Consider the following 20,682-nt stretch of genomic DNA (forward strand, 5'->3'; position numbering starts at 1 on the left):
TGTGTGTGTGTGTGTGTGTGTGTGTGTGTGTGTGTGTGTGTGTGTGTTTGGCAGGGAGGATAGAGGTGGTAACTAACACCTCTAAGGTATTCTATCAAACTATGGTTCCCAAGGCCTGGCTTGGTCCATGATCCTATAGGATCACAAGTCTGGAGCTGGAAGGGACCTTTGAGGCAAGCTAGTGCAACTCCCTCATTTTACAGATGAGGAAACTGAGGCCCTGGGATATTAAGTGACCTGCCCAAGGTGGTAAGTGAAAGCAAAGGTAATTAAGTGATTCTTCATCCCTTGTTCTTTCTATTATACCAGAAAGATGTTCACTGAGGCCAAAAGAACTAGTTCTCATGCCTCCGAGAGAATAGTGACTGCTATCCCAGGACATCCCCATACTGATTTTGGATTTGCCCAGTGGGGCACACCAGATTGAGCTCACTCACCTGTTCTATAATCCTGGCCTCACTGTAAGTCAATGAGAGTCGCCTGAAAGCTTGGAGGCTTCATTACTTTTGCCTAAGTTTTATGTAATCACTTAAGTAAGTGGATGCTTCCTCTCCCTCCACCCAAAGGGAGTGGGAGAGAGGAAATTCCAGTTAACTTAGTGACGTGTCCAAGGACAATCCCTGGACAGGCTCAACAAAGTCCCTTCTGGGACTGTGGGCAAACTGTGGAGGACAGTTAGTCATTCTGTGAAGGACCAGAGCTAAGCTGGATTTTTGGAGTAACTCATGCCCAACACAATTTACCCTCAACTTAGGGACCTTTCCTTGGAGCAGAGGATAGCCCACAGAAAAACTCCTCCTGGTCCCTAGGGGCTAAATTAATAAGAAGGAAGTGATACTAACTCTTCTTATCTTCTCTACCAGCCTCTTCTTCCCCTCTCCCTCACCCTCATCTGACACTTCCTAGTGTTTTAGCACCATCTTTGTTAGAGATGGAGGCAATGATAGAATGACCTCTACTGGCCTTTTCTAGACCTTAAGCTATGATGGGCTTCTTGGGCTTGAGTCTGAGATTGAAGAGGTCACCTGCTTACAAAGTTCCATAGAGTGTTTGATTATCTTTGGAGGAGCTGTCCAGCCCTGCCTTTCTGCTAGGGAGATGGTTTCATGAATGTCTTCCCCTTTCACACTACCCTTCTCTGCTCTGTATTTATCTTAGATGTACCTGGTGATTTATATGTTGTCTCCCCTACTAAAATAGGAGTTCCTTGAGGGCAGGGATAAAATTTATGCCTTTCTTTGTATCTCTAGTACTTAGCACAGTGATTGGTACATAGTAAGTACTTAATAAATGCTTGTTGACTGACTGACTCTCCATAATGGGAGAGTAGGGCCCACAGTGGCTATTTCCTGGAGCTTAAACATCCAGAAGTCATTTGGGCAATGTCCCAATCTCAGAGCAAGATGGCACTTGACCTTCAGTGGCCAACTTTCTGAATAACCAATGCCAGATTGATGATTGGACATAGGCCTTAGCTAGGTGGTATGATGGATGGAGTGTGGGATTTGGGGTCTGGAAAAGTTGAGTTCAAGTCCTGCCACAGACATTTACAAGTTGTGTGACCTTTGGCAAGTCACTGAATCTCTCTTAGCCTCAGTTTCCTCATCTGTAAAGTGGGGAGATAGCACTTACCTCACAGGGTTGTTGTAAAACCCAAATGAGATAACATTTGTAAAGTGCTTTGCAAATCTTAAAGTATTATGTAAATACTACTTATTATTACCATTATCATTATTATTCCTACCCCCAAGAAGGAAGCCCCAAGCTCCATCACCTAAGCAAGGACTGTCACCATCCTCCCATCCCCTCTCCACCACAGAAATTCTTTCTGCCTGCCCTGGTCTTTTCTTCTAGCTCATCAAACAGGTCCAGCCTTCAGCAATACTGTGATGTCAACCAAGTTTCTATACTGGGCCTTTTTTTTTTTATTTACCATGGGATTAGTTTTCTCATTTTGCTGCTTAGTTCTTCTTGTAAGTCTGTTTATTTTGCTAAGGACAATGACTTTTGGATTGGAAGGAGTTCCACGGGGAATGGCTGATTGGAAGCTGATGTTCAGGATAAGTAAGGAACCAGCCAGAGGGCCTAGGTGCTCTGGATGAGTCCAAGCCACTAGGCCCGCATGAATTTCTGAAAGAGCAGGCAGGAGTGATTGCTGAACCAATGTCAGTGACATTTAAAAGATCATGGGAAGCAGGAGAGATTCTACAGGATGGGAGAAAGGTAAATATTGTTCTACCTTGTTTTTAAAACTAAAAAGAGAAGAGAATGGATTCACAAGCCATATGCTGGTAAGTTTGATGTTACCAAAGATAAAATAATGATATTCACTAATGTTTGTAGTACATTTTGAGGTTTGCAAAGTGCTTTATCTTATTTGATCTTCACAATAACCCTTGAGGTAAGTGCAATTGTTATCCCCATTTTACAGGTAAGGAAACTGAGGTTGAGAGAAATAAAATGATTTGCCTATCATCATACAACTAATAGGTATCTGAGGCAGAATTTGAACTCAGGTCTTCCTGATTCCAAATTTGGCAATCTACCTACTCTACTACCTAGAAAAGCAAGGGGGCAAGCATGGACTTATCAACAAGAAGTTATACCAGAATCACCTCCTTTCCTTGTGTAGATGAAGTTATTAAGTTGGGAGTTAGGGGAAGGCTGTGGATAAAGTCTACCAAGATTTCCTAGAGTCGCTCATTTTTGTAGAAAAGAGGGAAGGATACCACCTAGATGATGATACGATTGTGTAGATTCAGAAGTGGTTCAATGGTTAGATTAAAAGAGTGGTCATTAATGGCTTGGTGTCAACTCAGAAGGAAGTCTGTGGTAGAGTGCCCCAGGGATCTGTGCTGGGCTCTCTGCAGCTAACCTTTTATTAGTCACTTGACCAAAGGCACAATCAGCAAGCTCATTTAATCCACAGATGACACAAAGCTTGGAGGGACAGCTAACTCACTGGAGGTCAGGATCCAGAATGTTATTGATAGGTGAAATCATTGAGCTGAATTGGATAAAATGAAATTTTCAAATGAGGAGAAGGCCTGGATTTGAGATTTTATAGATATGGGTACTTCTCAGATGGGGAAGCTTCTTTCATGCATTTTCCCTGTCACCTGGAGAGTTACCCAGCGTACTTCAAGGTCTAGCAACTTGGCAAAGGTCACACAGCCATTGTATGTGGGAAGCAGGCCTTGAACCCAGGGCTCCGGGGCTCTGAGGCCAACTCTCTATCTACTTGTCAAGTTGCCTCTGAGATGAAATTTAATTAGGGGGAAATGTGACGATTTACATTTTAGTTCAAGAAATGGTGGCAGGAGAAGCTTCTTAAATGTTTAGAGCTGCCCGGCAGTGGAACGGCCTTCCTTGGGACACGTGGGCCTCCTCTCACTTGAGGTCTTCAAACTGAGGCTGGAGCAGCAGTTGGTGGGTGTTTCATAGGGAGGTCTCTTTTGGGGGTATGGAATAGATTAGGTTGCTAAAGTCCCTTCCAACTCTGACATTCTGTGATTCTATTATAGTTTCCAAAGCTAAAACCAAAGACTTGTAAAACGCATTTTATTTTCTTGAAATCAGGACTGCCCTGGAGAAAAAAAAATCTCTGATGGATAATCACTTTATCTATAGGGCAGCCCAGGCCCCTTGAGGGCAGTCACTTGGCCAGATTGGACTCCCTACCTCATCAGTTTATTATAGCTCTCAACCTCTGGTCTCTGGCCACAGCTTTGCTTTTGGTTCAAGCCTGAAGAAACTCACCTTGAGTCTTTTTCCGGTTCCAGGCTGGAAAGTGGATCTCCCCCAACTGCTGTGCACTGTCCTAGAGCTGCTACCCCCACAATTATCCCTTCCATCTATCCCTGCCATCTTATTTCTGTCCGCATCACCCTGGGTGTCGCCCTTATGACCTGAACAGACTGACGTGTTAAGTAGTCTTGCAAATATCGCCCCCTCCCACAACTTCCAACCTTGGATCTGCCTCCAGAGACAGCTAGGTGCCCAAATGAAGAGGGCACTAGGCCCAGAGTCAGGAAGATCTGAGTTCAAATTCAGCCTCAGGAACTTACTACCAGTGCAAACCTGGGCAAGTCACCTAACCTCTGTCTGCCTCAGTTTTCTGTAAAATGGGAATAATAATAATAGCACCTACCCCTCAGGGTTGTTTTAAAGATTAAATAAGAAAATATTTGTAAAGTGCCTGGCACATAACAGATGCTTAATAAATGTTTATTTCCCCCTTCCTATTCCTTATCTATTCCAAGGAAATGGGCCCAATTTTGACTATGCCATTACCTTGAGTGACTGCCCATTTCCTAGAGCGTAACATACAACCCCCTCAACCTGGCCTTTCAAACCGTCCAAGGTCAACCTCAAGGCTACCTTTCTTTTTTCTTTTTTTTGGCAATTGGGGTTAAGTGACTTGCCCAAGGTCACACAGCTAGTAAGTGTCAAGTGTTGGATCTGAGGCCAAATTTGAACTGAGGTCCTCCTGACTTCAAAGCCAGTGCTCTATCCACTGCGCCACCTAGCTGCCCCCCAAGCCACCTTTCTAACAGGATCCTCTTCACGTCCTCTGTTCCAGACAAACTATCCTGCGGACTGTTTTCTCACTTCTTCCTGCCCATCCCTAGCTGTCAAAAGCCTTCCTTGCCTTAAAAGCCCATTTTAGGGGTGTCCTCCACCCCTGCTTCTCAAATTTCCCCTACAACTTTCAGTGCAGTCCTCCCTTGTCCTCATCACATTCTGTCTCATGTCTTAGCTGTCAGTGTAAGTCTTATCTCCTCTATTGGACTGCAAACTCCTTGAGGGCAGGGACGATGAATTTTTTTAATCCTTTTATTGTTAGTTCCCAGCTCAAATCCTTGCGCATAGTAGGTGTTTAATAAATGGTGGCTGGACTGAATTGGATGGCTGAGATGACATGGTGTAGGAGCTCAGCCCCAGAGTTGCTCTGTCTTGCAAAGTGGCAGCCAAAGGACTCTCTGTTCACATTCAGGCTAAACCCCTTTCCCTACTCCTCCCCCTCTTCCTTGGCTTGAACTGGCTTTTCAGAATTGATTTCCTTCAAGGAAAAACTTTCAAGCAGTCAGGAGCAGACCTAGGTCACAACCACCATCCCTCTTTGATTATTAATAGAAGGTTCCCATTCTTGCCCACTCCAGCCCCAAACAGTGCTCAGGACAGGTGGGGAGCCTGGGACTCCTGGGTTCTCTTGGCCCCCCTCTCTCATGAGAATGCTGTCTTCCCTGCATCCCCTCCTCACAAGCAGCTATGGCATCATACCAGCACAGATTTGGAGTTGGGTGGGGTCTCAGAAGCCTTCTAATGCTTTCTCATCAAGGGTTGTCTTTTGCCTGTCTTTGTATCCCCGGCACTCAGCACACTGCCAGGTAGGCAGTAGACAACGAATAAAATGATTGCTGATGCTCGGACCTACCGTATCTATCCAGGGGAGCACATCCCTGGCAACTTCTCCACCTCTCCTTCTCCTCCTCCGTGACGGGGCCAAGCTCCCAGAAAGCAGATGAACAAGGTAGAGCACGAAAAGCTTTGGATTCATAGTCCAAGGACCTGGGTTCAAATCCTGACTGCCACTTACTAGCTGAAAGACCTTGGGCAAGTCTGTGAACCTCAGTTTCCCCATATGCAAAAGGAAGAGGTTGAACTAAATAAGTGGCCTCCAAGATGTTTTGTGAACTTGAAATCTATGATCCTCGGTTCTAATAGATTTGTCACTCTGAAAACTCTTTTACTTGACAAGTCACTTTATCCTCAAAAGGTGTACCCATCTCATAGATGAAGAAACTGAGGCTCAGAGATTAAATGATTTTCCTGTAGCCACATGGTGACAAAAGTAGAGATTCTAAACTAAGTTTCCTAGTTCATAGAATCTCAGTTTTGGATAGGACCTCAGGGACTTTTTAGCCCAACCCATTTTCCAGTCTGAGATTCAGATGATCAGACGCCCAAGGAATCCTACAGTCCAATCACCCCAGTGGGGCTAGGGCAGGGCAGAGGAGTGGAGATAACCACTTACCTTCTCCAGGGATCCTTGGGTCCATCCTCAGCCTGGTGGGGAGGAATCAGAGGCAGGGGAAAGGGGACCCCAGCCTCCTGCTCCCCAGTCCTGGGAAGGCCGGGGCTGCTGGGGGGGTAGGGACTGGTGCCATAGTCCCCCTGTGGGTAGCCCCTGTGGTGCCTGGGATCTGCAGCCCTGGCTGCCAGTGCTCCCCTCCCGAGGACCCCCCAGAGGCACAAGAGGAGTGGCCCCATCGTCTTGTTCCTTGCTGTGAAGCACCTGCCTTCAGGCTCTGGGTTCCCAGAGCCTTCAAGTTAAACTTCTGAAGAAAAAAAAATAAAAACCTGAATTCTTACAACAAAGGGCGGAAGAGGCTGTCCCTGGCCCAGCCGCCTGGAAATGTCAGAGGCCACCTAACAATGCCTGGGGAGTTCCTGTGAAGAGGCTCAGAGGGGCAGTCTGGGGGGTTGGGCCGTAGGGAGAGGGAGGAAGAGAGCAGCCCTGGACTTGGGTCACAGTTTATTCAGGGCCGCCTCTGTCCCTGGATGGGCCCTTTTAGACTTATCTGTCAACAGGAACTGGGGCTCTGGCCCCCTTCTCCCTAGGAGACAGGAAGAGGATGTTAGCACTACAGTGGCTCCTTGAGGCACCTCTGGAGCTGTCATTTCCCAGAGAGGAGATCTGGGCCTGGGATCAGACAAGACCTACAGGGAGGCATGGGGCGTCTGCAGGGAGAGGACCCGGAGTCCAATCCCAGCCATGCTGGGCAAAGCTTCTGGGGCAGGTGGGGGTGGGGCTGGAATGTCATGGATGGAGATGGTGAATAGACTGGTTTGACTGGAATGTAGGATGTGTGAGCCTGGAAAATAGCCTGAAGTCAGATGGGGAAGGGCCTTCAATGTCAAACGGAAAGTTGGTGTTTGGCTTTGGAGTCAAGAGGGAACCACAGAAACTTCTTGAACAGAGTGTGATATGGTTCGATTTGTGCTTTGAGAATATCAGTTTATTGCACATGTATAATAACCATGTCAAGGAGGGGAGAGTGGAGGGGGAGAAGTTAAAACTCAAAAATTTTTAAAAAGAATGTTAAAAATTGTTTTTACATGCAAGTAGAAAAAATAAAATATTATTGAATATTTTTTATAAAAAGAATATCACCAGATTGGCTAAAATAATAGAAGGGGAGAGTGACAAATGTTGGAGGGGATGTGGAAAAATTGGGACACTAATTCATTGTTGGTGGAATTGTGAACTGATCCAATCTCCATTTTGGAGAGCCATCTGGAATTATGCCCAAAGAGTTAGTAAACTGCCTATACCCTCTGACCCAGCAATACCACTACTTGGTCTATTTCCAAAGATAATTAGGGAAAAAGGAAAAGAACCCATATGTTCTAAGATGTTTAAAGCAGCTTTCTTTGTAGTAGCAAAGAACTGGAAATTATGGAGATGCCCATCAATTGGGGAATGGCTGAACAAGTTGTGGTATAGAATTGTGATGGAATGCTACTGTAATATAAGAAATGATGAGCTCAATGATCTCAGAAAAACATGGAGAGACTTCCACAAAATAATGAAGAGCAAAATGAGCAGAACCAAGAGAACACTTGTTTTAAGAACAACTTTGAATGAATAAGTCGTTTTGACTATTAGAAATACCCAATTAACTATAAATGACATATGAAGAAAGATGCTATTTGCATCCAGAGAAAGAATTGATAAATAGAAGTGTGTATAGAATAATTTTACACACACACACACACACACACACACACACACACACACACACCTATTTGGGTCTAATGGTAGCTATCTCTAGTGGGGGTGGGGAGCAGTAAGGGGAGGGGAAAAAAAGGAATTTACATGACAATTTTCTTGTATATTTGAAAGGAATAAAGGCAACTAGGTGGCACAGCAAATAGAGTGCCGGCTCTGGAGTCAGGAGGACCTGCGTTCAAATCTGGCCTCAGACAGTTACTAGCTGTGTGACCCTGCGCAAGTCACTTGACTCTGATTGCCTTGCAACAAAAAAAGAAAGAATAGCAAATTGTGCATAGTAGATTTTCAGTTTCATGTGCATTCATCTTTTTCATTGTACTATGTTGTGGAAATGCTTCCTTTATTCCAGAAAAATAAAATTTAAATAGGAAAAGAATGTCAGTTTTGCATCTGTGAGGATGGATTGTAATGGAGAGAGATGAGACAGGGAGACCAGTTAGGGGGCTATTGTAATAGTTCAGGAGATTAGGGAGGGGGGAGGGGAGGGAGAGGGAAAAATTGAAAATTCAAAAGCTTATGGAGATAAATGTTGAAAACTAGAAATAAATAAATAAATTAAAAATAAAAAAAATAGTCCAGGATAGAGGGGGATGAGGGCCTAACCCAGGGAGATGGCTTTATGAATGGAGACAAGGGAATTTTTACCAGAGGTCATGTTGATAGAATCATTAGTATTTAGCAATAGATTGATATGTAGAATGAGGGAGACTGAGGAGTAGAAGATAACTCTAAGGTGGCTAACAGGGGTGACTGCAAAGATGGTGGTGCCCTCAACAGAGACATAGAAATTCTAGAGGGGTGAAATGTAAGGGGAGGCTAATGAGTTCTGTTTTGGACAGGTTGAGTTTGAGATGCTTACAGGACATCTGTGTACAGATATCCAACAGGCAATTGGCAGTGTGGGACTAGAGCTAAGGAGAGAGATGAGGGTTTGGACATGTAGATCTGGGAATCATCTGCTTAGCAATGATAGCTGAACCCATGAGATCAGAGAGAGAGGAGAAGAAGGTCCAATTCAGAGCTGGGTGCATCCATTCTTAGAGGGAAGGGTTGTTTTCCTAGCCCTAGCTAGTATTCAAGACCAAGAGATGTCATCAGTCTTGGTGGGGGAAGGGTCCTCCTCTCCAATATCATCCTTGTACATATACCTGAGCCTTATGGCTCTAAGACTCCCTGAACATCAATCTAAAGACTGAATGACAGAATCTTGCTAGCTTGGATGCAGTGTGGTGGGCACAATGGATGAAGGACAAGTCAATCTGGCTTTTGTCCAAGCTTTTCCTTCTGACTCACTCTGGGGCCTTGGAAAAGACTGTTACTTTGTCTCGGTCTTTTGCAGAATTGGTTCACTACCCTGTATCATACAGCATTTTCTAGGAGAGGGCCAACTTGAATCTGGGTGGGGAGTTCATGGCTTCAGTGAGGCAGACTCTGTGGGACCCAAGTGTCTGGGGCTCCTTGCTGGCAGTTGTGTTTGCCATATGTGGTGGAGTTAGCTAGCAGCCTGTTTTTGTTCTATACCATCAGAGGTGAATAGACAGAGGTGGGGAGGGAGACCTTGTCTCTACTCTCTCCCCACCCCAAGAGCTGATTGGATGCATCCCCCCAAAGCCCAGGCTAGAGACAATTCAGTGAGGGCAGAGGAAAGGGTTATTGGACAGTTTGGGTTCAAACCCTATCTCTGTCAATTATCACCTCACACCTCTGGGCCTCACTTGCATCTTCCCTAAATTGAAGGGGTCAAATGGCCTCTGTGTTTCTTCCCAGCTCTAGATGGATGATCTCAGACAAATCCCCTTTCTCCACTCTTAGGAAGGTTCCCATTCTCCAGACCAGTATCCTCCTTGGACATCGACACGTTCCCTTGAACCTCTGGGGCACCCAATCCCACAGGTAGAAGGTAATAAGTCATTGATCAATGCCCAAGAGAGTCATTGGAGAAATTATGTGTGTGTTCACCTGTGTATGGGAGGGGTGAGAATGAGGAGGGGAGATTGGGCATAGAATATCACTGGAGGTTTTCAATAGTGTCTGGATGACCATTTGTCAGGGATTCTTTAGAGAGCATTTTGACTGGCGGACAGGTTGGGCTGAAATACCTTGAATGTCCCCTCCAGTGCCAAGATTTTAGGAGTCTTTGAGAGCAGATGCTCAAGGACAAGGTCAGTTTTACTCAGGCTTTTGAGGTGGATCAGAACAGAGCTGAGCCTTGGGAATGAATGGAGGATGGAGTCTGGGATACTCTTGGGAGTGGAAACAGAATCCTTGAGGATCTGGGGTAGAGGAGGGAGCATGGGGTCCCCTCATCTTCAGTAAGTTGCCCGGGGTCAACCCCTCCACCTTTCATGATCCTTTAGTGCTAAGGGCAGGGCCGGGGTGGGGGTGGGGGGACCAAAGAGTGGGATCCAGGAAACAGGAAAAGTGAAGCCAAGAGCAGGCTAACTTGAGGCAGGGTCCTCAGAGGGACCAGGCCAGCTCCCCCCCAGACTCAGTCTGACCAATACTCCCCGCGAATCTCAGGAGGCCCATTCTCCTTCCAGGAGTATCTTGCCCTTGGAGGAGATAGTAAGTGCCCTGCAGCTTCCAGAGGCTGGCGGGGAGCCAGCCGCGCTCCTTTCTTCTCATATCTGCTCCGCTTCCCACCCGGCCGGGGTGGGAGCATTAATATTTCAGCAACGCCTGGCTGCTGGCATTGGCTCCACCGCAGTGTACTTTGTCAATAAGACAGCCAAGCAGGGAGGGAGCTAACCGGCCACCCGCAGGGGAACCAACCGCAGCCCCGGCGGCGGCGAGCGCATTCACTCAAGCTGCATTGAGCAGAGGGCTCCAGTGTCCGAGGCTCTGTCCGACTGTTCCGTAGCCCACCCCGGGAGCTCACTGCACCCTCGGCCACCATGGATGTCTTTAAGAAAGGTTTCTCCATTGCTAAGGAGGGCGTGGTGGGGGCTGTGGAGAAGACCAAGCAGGGAGTCACTGAGGCTGCTGAGAAGACCAAGGAGGGGGTGATGTATGTGGGTAAGTTGGGAGTCAGGGGGATGAAGTAACGTGGGAGGGGGAGGGGCACTCCACCTCCTCATTGATACCGGCCTTGGCGCTGGGGGAGCCCAGACAGAGTGGAAGGCTTGGGGAGCCCCCTCCCCAGTTCAGGCTGGGGTCTAGATGTGGTGCCCACGGAATTCTCCCCATCATCACCCCGGGGTTCTGGGAGGGGGCCAGTTCCATAGCTGCTGGGGGTCATCCGCAGCTCTGTCCCCATAAGGCCAAATAATTGCTTCAGCTCTCCGTGGCCAGGCTCAGTTGTGTGGGATCTCTTGCCCTAGAAAGACCCCTGCTGCAGTGTAATTAATAAGGGAGGGTGGTGCTGATGCTGCCTGACCTATGACCTCACTGATCTGGAAGCCTGTGACTTTCTGGGATGAGAATGGTCCTTCCCTGGGCCACCATGGTCAGGGCTCATTTTTCTGTCTCCCTCACCCAACCAAACTTTTGCTACCATCAAGGCTTCTGGGTCACGTTTGGATTTCTCTGTAGGGCAGACATTCCACAGGGAAGGGACAGAGAAACTGGGACAGGTTTGAGAGGTAAGGGGATGTGTGCAGGCTACAGACAGCTCAGGAGAAAACTGGGCTTTTTGCCATCAGGACCACACCCTAGAGCTGCTCTGGCTGCTGGAGTCTCCCTGAATGGAGACTGATGGATGCTCAGGTTGCCCCTTGCCCAAAGGACTGGAGTGGCCAGCAAGCACTGCACCAGTCACAAACATGTATGATGTGTCTGCTTATGTGTGGCGTCCTCACCTGTACTGGGGAGATGCTGGGAGTGGAGACTGTTGTGACTTACAGTCTAACAGATGCTGCCCAGTGATGGAGAGTCCTTGCAAAACTCCCTCCCCCAGGTGAGGTTTATGTCTGCCCTGGCCTTAGCTTTGCTGTCTGGACTCCTTTGCTTTGAGATTCAATGGTGAGAGGAGAGGGAAATGGGGGGCCCCAAGCTTAAAGAGGCCATATAAGGGAAAGAGTCTTCAACTTGGAGTCAGAAGACTTTTGGGTCCAAATCCCAGTTATGGGGCTACAGAGCCTCAGTTTCCTCATCTATAAAATAGAGAAATTGTTGCTTATACTCTCTTCCTCACTGACCTGTTGTTATTGTGATCCTTACTACTTCCGGTGTCTGGGCCTTTTCCTTTGAGATACTTCCTGGGGGCAGTGACTTGCTCCCCTTGTGCCTGGCTTTGTCTGAAGGAATGAAGCATTGCTGTGGCCTAGCAGACTGGCCTCTGACTCAGGGGGCCTCTAAGGACTGAGACAAATGCAGACATGTGTAGACCGCCCCGTGTCCCTCCCCCACTTCCTGGCTCACACCAGGCACCTGCTGCTTCCCCAGGGAAGGCGAGCCTGGCTTTCATATAACTTTGGGGCTCATCTGCAGCTTTGGGGTCTGGGGGAGGTGGAGGAGGGAGGGAATGGTCAGGAATGGTCAGAGCTGGAGACTGAGAAGAGGGAGGGGACAGAAGTGCTGCCACTAATTCCACCATGCCCCTCCCTCTTAATTATCCTAATTCCAAGGTGTCTCCATCCAGCCTGCCACAGAAATCTCAGCTTCCGAGGTCTCTGAGATGAAAGCTGACTTTACGACTCAGCTCTTCCTCTATTCTCTAATCCTGTTTAGCCCAGAGGTCTTCAGGAGCTGATTTCTTTGTTTCTACTCACTCTATCCAGAGTTCATTGAATCCAGGTCCTTGTTTCAAGTCATACTATCAGGCAGTACCTGGAAGACCAGAAGTCAGAGATAGATTCACAGATTCAGATAGACCTGGTAAAGGACCTAAGGCCAACTTCCCCCACCCCCACCCCCCCAAGAAACTGAGAATCAGAATGGGTAAGTGACGTTCCCAGAGAAGTACAGCTTGTGAATGAGAGGTGGGACCCGAGCCCAGGCCTTCTGCTCCAAGGCTAGTGGTCTCTCCACTGTGCCACATTACTGATACTCTCTAATGGCTCTAGGTAGGAGGAGGAGAAGGCAGGGGGTGCTCCTGAGCTCAGGGGACCAGACAGTGACAGTCCTTCCAGCTCTCTGTAGCAGGTCCTAAGCTGAGAAAGAGTCTAGGCAGAGCCCAGGACTAGGGTGAGAACATTTCAAGGGATGGATCATGGAGGGGGTGACTTGAGATTCCTGGGGGGTGGTATCCAGCTTGTCTTGAGGGAGGATGGCCTGGAGGAAGTTGTGCCCTCCTCCTCTGTGTTCAGACTCCTCCATTCTGTACAGTCTTGTCCAGACATGGAAGGAAAGAGCCCTTTGATGTAGGCTGGGCTTCTCCTAATGAATAAATGAGAATATGCATTGAAGAAGGCAAGTGTCTGTCACCTTATAACCCATCATTCTTCCCAAGACCCCAAGAGAAAACTAGTCTTGATCATTCCCTCCCTGAATGACTTCTGGGGGGCTAAAGAGGAAGGGCCAGGCTTGGGATGGAAGGGATGTTCCCCTGTATCTCCTCCATCTCTTCTCATTATCCCTTTCTTTCCATCTCTGTCACCCTATCCATTCTCCCCCATCCCATCCCACCATCGTTTCTTCATCTCCTGGCCTTCTCCCCTTCCATCTTCTGTCTCCTGATTTCTCCCTCTGTCCACACTCTACTTCCGTTTTTGGTTTCTCTTCTCCATATACTGTTCCCCCATGTGTTTGTCTTTTGTCTTATTTTTCCATTCTCTGTCCATCATCTACCTTTCCATTATTTGTTCCTCCATCCCACTGATTCTTCACCCTTCTTCCTCTCATCTCTCTGCCCCTTTCCACTCTTCTGTCACCATTCATCTCCCCATGTTCCGTTTTCCTATCCCTATCCCTCTAACCTTTGCTCGGCATCTCTCTAATCTGTTTCCATCTTTCCTGTTTTTCCACTTCTGTCTCCTTGGGTCTTTCCTTCCCCTTACTGCCTAAACCTGAGCAAGAGGTTCACCCCTTGTGTCAGAAGGCCCTCCATTCTCCTGTATGACATTCTCCTTCCCTATCCTGCAGACACAGAAGATGCCCTAGGGCAATGGGAGGAAGTGGCCAAGCCAAGGGCTTGTAGCATGGCGGAGCTGTTCTGGGAATTGACCTGGTCTTTACTTCTTTCACAGGAACTAAAACTAAAGAGGGTGTGGTGCAGAGTGTGACCTCAGGTAAGGAGCTGGGACTACCTATGACTCCAGAGATTGAGAGACCCTGGGACTCTCTCTACAAAGCTGCCTCCCTAGAATCCACATTCCCCAGAATCCCCCAGATATCAGTTCCCAGAAAGAGGTTTCGGACTGGTCTTTCTGCCCAGGAACACTCTCCTCCCTTTCATGTTCACTATCATTTTGGCCTAACTAGGACCTCAGGTCCTGGGTGATTTTATTGGTATTTGAAGGCTAATGCTCCTGAGACCCTCCCCTTAAAAACCAACCCTGTTGTCTAGGGGTATGTGTGAGGCACAGCCCCATTTGTGTGGACTCTTCCCCCACCAAGGGAGTGGAAAGTGCTGAAGAGCTGTCTCTGTCTCTCTCTTACTCTCTTTTCCCTCCTGTCTCTCTCCTCTTTCTTTCTCTCTCTCTTTTCTCTCTTCTCTATTTCTCTATCTGTCTGCCTGTCTCTCAGTCTCTCTGTCTCTGTCTCTCTCCTTGGCCCCACCTTATCTGGGTCCCTTACTCTGCTGAATACCTTGTGGGAGGTACCCTGAGCCATTAGAGCCCTGATCAGGGGAAAGGAAGTGCAAATGGGTGGAGAAAAATTGTATTTGAGGATCTGAATCCTGGAATCTCCCTCTCTGCCTTCATCCCTGGGGGACTTAGCACATAATTCAGGGTCCAAGTGACCATACCAAGGCCTACTAACTGTACGGTGAAGAAGGATCCTTGTGGAACACAGAACAACCTCACCTTGAAGGATGGATGGGTCAGGAAGGAAAAAAAAATGAAACCAGAGGAAAAAAATGTTCTCTGTTCTCCCCCAACAAGTTGCGGAAAAGACCAAAGAACAGGCCAACATGGTGAGCGATGCTATGGTAGCCAGTGTGAACACCGTGGCCAACAAGACAGTGGAGGAGGCTGAAAACATTGTGGTGACCACTGGCATCGTTCGGAAGGTGAGTTGTCGCTACTCAATGTTCCAGGGAAATCATTAGTCCTTGAGGCTCCCAGTAGACTCCAAGGTTCTGGCCAGAGTTTAGGTATGGCTACATCTTGTATGGAGCTCAAAAATGATGGAAATAACCTCCATATCTCCAGTGCTCGCAAGTTACAAAGTACTTTTCTTCACAACAGCCCTGCCAAGTAGGCAATAATATAGAGATGCTTCATCCCCATTTTACAGGTGAGCAAACTGAGTTTCAGAGAGGGGAAGTAGCTTTGCCCATAGGCTATGGCTGAGCAGTTCAGGGTTCCTTGGACTAGGATCACATTTGCCTTCCCCCCCCCCAAAGCCCTTTCCAAAGCATTTGTTCCAACCCTGGGTCTGCCACAAACTGCCTGTGTGACCCTGGACTATGAGCCTATGATTCCTTTGAGCCTCACAGCTGACCTGCTCAGGAACACGGATAAAGATTATTAACCTCATTGTGCTTCTGAGGAAACGGAGGCAGCTTGTCAATTTCAGAGGCAGGACCAAAACCCAAGTTTACCAACTCTCAATCATAGGATCATATAAGTTTAGAGTTGGAAGGGCCATCAGAGGTCATTGACTCCAACCTCCTTATTTAACATTTGAGGAAACTGAGTCCCAGAGACATTAAATGGTAACACAATTAGCGAGTGTCAGAGTCTAGATTGGTAGCCTGTGAAACAGAGGGTTAACGCTTAATCCTTAAGAGCAGAGATCACTATGTTCATTAAGCTATAAAAATAAAAACTTGGGAAGAATTTTTTCATAGAAAATTGGAGTCAGAAGGGACCTTTTGCAGCAAGAATCTTTTCGACAATATCCCCAACACTTGAAGACTTGTAGTGATGGGGAGCTCCCTCCCCCAAGAACATCTTCCTCTGTAGGCTAACCACCTCAATTTCATTCAGCTAGTGTCCCTGTGGGTCATCTCCTTATTCTGGTCATCTTTCTCTGAAAGGCTCTGGCTCACCAACATCCCTTCAAAAAGGTGGCATTCAAGACTGAACACTCTAGGGCTCTTCCCTCCCTCTTCCTGGACACTGTGCCTGTGTAATATACCCGAAGATTTCATTAGAGAGGAGTTTGTTATTGGGAATAGCTTGCTGGGCTTGGAGTCAGGAGACCTGGGTTTAAATCCCACCTCAGACACTTACCAGCTCTGTCACTCTAGGAAAATCCCTTAAGCTCTCTGTACCTCAGTATCCTCATCTGTACAAGATAGGGATGGCCTCAATGGCCTCAAAGGTCCCTTCCAGCTCTAAATCCATGGTCCTTTGCATGAACCTCTCTGAGCTTCAAGTCTAAAATTATAAGTTTCAGATACCCCAGTGTCTCACAAACAGTAGGTGCTTAATAAGTGCGTGTTCCCTTCCCCTCCCTCCCACTACCCAAGAAGGGAGAGACTATCAGATGCTTTGCTGAAGTCTATGGATTTCTTTGATCTAGTAACCCATTTGGTATGTCTTGGGGAAAAAAAAAACAAACAAATAGCATTTGGTTCTAGCAAGGGGCCCTATCCCATAGGACATTTTAGAGGCAATTTTTCCTCAGATAAAACAGAGTTACAAGCGCTCACATTTCTGCAGGTTGTTAGCATTTCCTGAGTGCTTTCCTTAACACAGCTCTTTGAAGTAGCTAGTGAGCATATGTTTATCCCTGTTTTACAGATGGGTAACCTGAAACTCACAGAGCTTAAGTGATTTGAGTGGGGTCTCTTCAGCTAGTAAGAGTCTCATCTGGGACTCTTTCTGACCTCAAGAGCAGTTTACAAAGCCTTACCTTCCCAGTGCCTCTGTGAAGGAGGCAGAACAGGGTGAGATGGGGCTGACACAAAAGGCTGACACAAAAGCTGACACAAGGTCTTGTGACTCCCTATTCACGCCCATCCTACTACACTAGGCTGCTGTTTGGATCCTACGCACTAGGCTGTGTGAGTCTGGGGAAGTACTAACCAATCTGAACCTCTGTTTCTTCATCTGTAGAGAAGGGATAACTCTACCCACAGTTCTTACTTCCCAGAATTCTGAGGCACAAAGGAAATAATGTAGGAATGGCTCTTTGCAAATTTTAAAGTAAATGTTGACGATTGGTATTTGCACTCAGATGGACTGCACTCGGCTGTGTCTTCAACACCTTTTGTTTCTCCCATCATAGTGCCTCAATTTGCTACAAACCTGGATGAGTAGGTGACTGGAGTTAGGGAGGAACCCTGGCCTGGCAATCTGGGGCTCCGTGGGTCTGGGACTGGTGAGGGAGTCTGGAGTGCAGGAGAGAGTTCTTTCTGCACAGGCCCCTCAGCTGTTTGCCTGAGCCTTGTGATGCCACCAGGGACACGGAGAATGTCTCATTCCAAGGTATCGGTGCCCTAGTTACAGACACAGACAGTACTGCCCAAGGGAAACCCTCCTGCTGTGCTGCCCTCGAAGAGGGACACTGGCAGGCTAATAGCGAGTCTCCGATGGGGACTCCAGGCCAAGAGATCGGACTAGCAAACTGCAGAGGAGATGTCTAGCTTGGGACCAAGCACCCCTTTAAATGAATAGATAACCACTGATATTTGCCTGAAGACATAACCCTAGGCTGGGAGTCATCAGTGTTCAGGGGAACCCCTCTTCCACTGATACCTGTTGGGCCAGCAATGGGGCCATCTACCCCAACAAATAAGAATGATAGTGACTCAAACTTCCATATGACTTTAAGGTTTGCAAAGCACTTTAGAAATATTATCTCAATTGATCCATACAACAATGCTGGGATGCAGGTGCTATTTTTAGCTCCGTTTTTCAAATGAGTAAACTATTCCTGAGAGGGGTGAGATAACTTATCCCATGGCTAGTAAGTGTCTGAAGCAGGATTGGAACTCAGGTCTTCTCAGCTTCAAATCCAACATTCTTCACTGTGCTGCTTAGTTGTCTGTCCCTAAACTGCCAGTTCATTTACATTACATTTTTCTGTAGCTGTCCCAGGTCCTCCTAAGGGTTGTTCCTCACTTTCCTTAGTTTCCTTATCTGGAAGATGGGCCTGATGCCAGGACAATGAGTCCTGCCAAGACATGAAGTAGAAAGTTCAGGAGTTGAAAAAACAAAACGTTATAGTTTTACAGAATCAACGATTCCGAGGGGCCGTTTCTTGCCCTTCATTCGCATATCTCGTTTGTCACCCCTCCATAGATATCTATACTGTCTGGAGCCAACTAATCCTAATCTTCCCCACCCCCATTCCTTCCTGCAGAACTAGGAGCAATTTTAGGGAGAAGACTTTAGACTTGGTGTCAGGGAAGTTTGCTGAAAACCAGAGGTGCCCCAACGTGGCTTGAGTTCCACTGGGTGGGTTGGCTGTTACTGGACATCTTCATAAGCTGGGTGTCCATTTCTCAGGGACACTACAGAGGGCTGACCTGAGGAGGGCTCGGTTGTACTAGCCAGCTTCTGAAGTCCATCTATGGTTCTACAATTCTAATGGATACAGAAACACTGGGCTGGCTGCTAAGGGGAGATATGAACTGGGGAGATTCCATTCAATTCAATTCCATTTGCATTTAATAAGTGGATGCCTGCGAAGGGGCAGGCTGGGGATTGTCTCTGTCCCAGAGATACAGTGTATGTGCTTCTCTCCTTCTCTTTCCCTATCTCCCTCCCTCCCTTTCTTATTGCTTCTCTCCCACCCTTTCTCCTTCTCTGCCTTCATCCCTCCCTTTATCTATTATCCCTCCTCCTCTCCCTGCCCTTCTGCCTTCCTTTCTTCCTCTCCCCCTCTGTCTCTGTCTGTTCCTGCCTTCCTTCTTCCCTCTAGCTCTTCCTTTCTGTCCCCCCTTTTCCTTCCCCCTTCTCCTGTTCCCCACCCTCCCTCTCCCTTATTCTTTGTCATGCTTCCACACTCACTCCCTGCCTTGTGCCTCTGCCTGTTTAACCCCTTTGGGATCCTGCCCTAATGCCTCTAACCAGCTGCACCTTTCGTTTCCCTAGGAGGATTTGGTACACCCAGCTCCACCTGAGCATGGGGCCCCCGAAGACCAGCCAGCAGAAGCAGAGAAGGTAAAGGGTTCCGATGCTTCCCTCCCCATCTCCTCAGGGCTCTACAGGTTTTCTGTCTGTTCTCCAGGATTTTCCATCTGTCAGCCTCTTGGACTTGGGGAAAACATATTTAGTGACAGCAGCATTTGGAGAACTTTCCCTGCATGGGCCCTACCCACCTCACCCATCCCCCAATCTTTCCCTGGTTCATTCTCCTGTTGCATGTTCCCCCAGGCCTAGAGCATCTTTCTCTAGAAGGAGTTTCTACTGTTGTTGTTCAGTAGTTTTTCAATCGCGCTCTATTCTTTGTGACCCCATTTGGGGTTTTCTTGGCAAAGACACTGGAGTGATTTGCCATTTCCTTCTCCAGCTCATTTTACAGGTGAGGAAACTGAGGCAAACAGGGTTAAGTGCCGTGCCCAGGCCAGATTTGAACTCAGGAAGATGAGTCTTCCTGACTTCAGGCCCAGCCCTTTATCCACTGTGCCTCTATCTCCTCTCCTACCCCTGCCTCCTCTACCTGTCCTGATTGTTTTCTAAGGTTTCCCTGCCATAGGCCTAGAATTTAGATGAAGGCTGGCTTTCAGAGGCATACCTAATGAAGAGTGCTCTTGAGCAAATGGAATGAACTACAGATTGACCTCAGACTCTAGCCATTTACTGACCCTTTGACCCCAAACCCAGAATGGGCCTTAATAATAATGGCACAAGGAACCCTAGTGCTAGTCATAGACTGATACTCATCCTGGTCATAGTCTGACCCCCTAATCCTGGCTGAAGGTGGAATCTTTTACCCGGTCGGAGACTGATTCTAAACCTGGTCACAAACTGACCTCTGACCCTTGCCTTAGACTGCAAGCCAGTGCTAGCCACAGACCAACTCCTAATCCTTCCAGCTAACTCTAAAACAACATATACCCAGAGTCACAAGAGCATGGGTAAATGGGCTGCTTTGGGCTCATCCCCACTGCTGGAGACACGACTCTGGGAGAGTGTCCTACCAATGGCAGACCTGACTCCCTGCCATGTTTGTATAGGAAGTACATAGCTTGGTATTATGTTTGGGGGCAGTGAGAGTGGGGCAGGTTATTATAGTGTGTCTGTGTGTTTACTCTGTGCCTTATTTGCTCTCTCCTTGAGGTTGAGGGCAGTGGAGACTAGTCGGGGAACCATCGTGGAGCCAGGCCAAGGATCGTGGAGCCAGTAGCTGACTCTAACCTTCTCCCCTGTCACCAAAGCAATCGCCTTCTTGGACCCAGCTCCCTCCCTTCTCCCCTGCTCCTGAATGGATGAACCCATCATGCTACACGTGAACCAGGGAAAGATTGGGGGATGGGCGAGGTGGGTAGGGCCCATGCGGGGAAAGTTCTCCAAATTCTGGAGCGTATGTGTTGAGTAGCCATGTGCAGGGTATCTGTAGCTTAAGCCTCCCCCACCCTAGTCCATCTATCCATCCATCTGAGCATCCTTGTTGCTGCTCCCTCCCTCCTTGCTTCCCTCTGTTCAGTTGGACTCCATAGATGTTGGGTGTGCTTTATGTATTTATTTATTTACAAGTGATACCAGAATAAAACTGTGTTTGAACCATGCTTTCCAGCTGGCTCTCTAGTTCATCCCTTTGAAAAAAGCACAGCTACCCCTAGATAGCATCAGGTGAAGGAGAAAGGGGCTCCTGCGTTGACGAGGAATCTGGTTCTAGCTGTCCCTTCCCAGATTGGCTTAGAGCTGAGGCCACAGACTGACCCT

At 47.7% G+C, this 20,682-nt stretch overlaps 2 protein-coding genes across 5 annotated transcripts in view; one reads left to right on the forward strand and one right to left on the reverse strand.

Moving 5' to 3' along the window:
- MMRN2 (multimerin 2) overlaps positions 1–6,327 on the reverse strand; it is a 46,133-nt gene extending 39,806 nt beyond the window's left edge. Inside the window, exon 1 of the mRNA XM_027846313.1 lies at positions 6,038–6,327. Within this exon, the coding sequence (XP_027702114.1) occupies positions 6,038–6,273 (236 nt within the window). The 5' untranslated portion in view covers positions 6,274–6,327. The remainder of the gene's footprint in view (positions 1–6,037) is intronic.
- SNCG (synuclein gamma) overlaps positions 1–20,525 on the forward strand; it is a 31,595-nt gene extending 11,070 nt beyond the window's left edge. For 3 of the 4 annotated variants that reach the window (XM_027846316.1, XM_027846317.1, XM_027846315.1), the window contains 6 exons: positions 9,611–9,698; positions 10,339–10,813; positions 13,924–13,965; positions 14,782–14,909; positions 18,889–18,957; positions 20,077–20,525. In XM_027846316.1, the coding sequence (XP_027702117.1) occupies positions 10,693–10,813; positions 13,924–13,965; positions 14,782–14,909; positions 18,889–18,957; positions 20,077–20,097 (381 nt within the window). In that variant the 5' untranslated portion in view covers positions 9,611–9,698; positions 10,339–10,692 and the 3' untranslated portion in view covers positions 20,098–20,525. Of the gene's footprint in view, positions 1–9,610; positions 9,699–10,338; positions 10,814–10,936; positions 11,380–13,923; positions 13,966–14,781; positions 14,910–18,888; positions 18,958–20,076 lie in introns of those variants that run through there. The other variant, XM_027846314.1, reaches the window with a different exon arrangement.
- Positions 20,526–20,682: the final 157 nt, after the last annotated feature.

The sequence above is a fragment of the Vombatus ursinus genome, unplaced genomic scaffold (assembly GCF_900497805.2).
Source record: "Vombatus ursinus unplaced genomic scaffold, bare-nosed wombat genome assembly UNPS02015129.1, whole genome shotgun sequence".
Lineage (NCBI taxonomy): Eukaryota > Metazoa > Chordata > Mammalia > Diprotodontia > Vombatidae > Vombatus > Vombatus ursinus.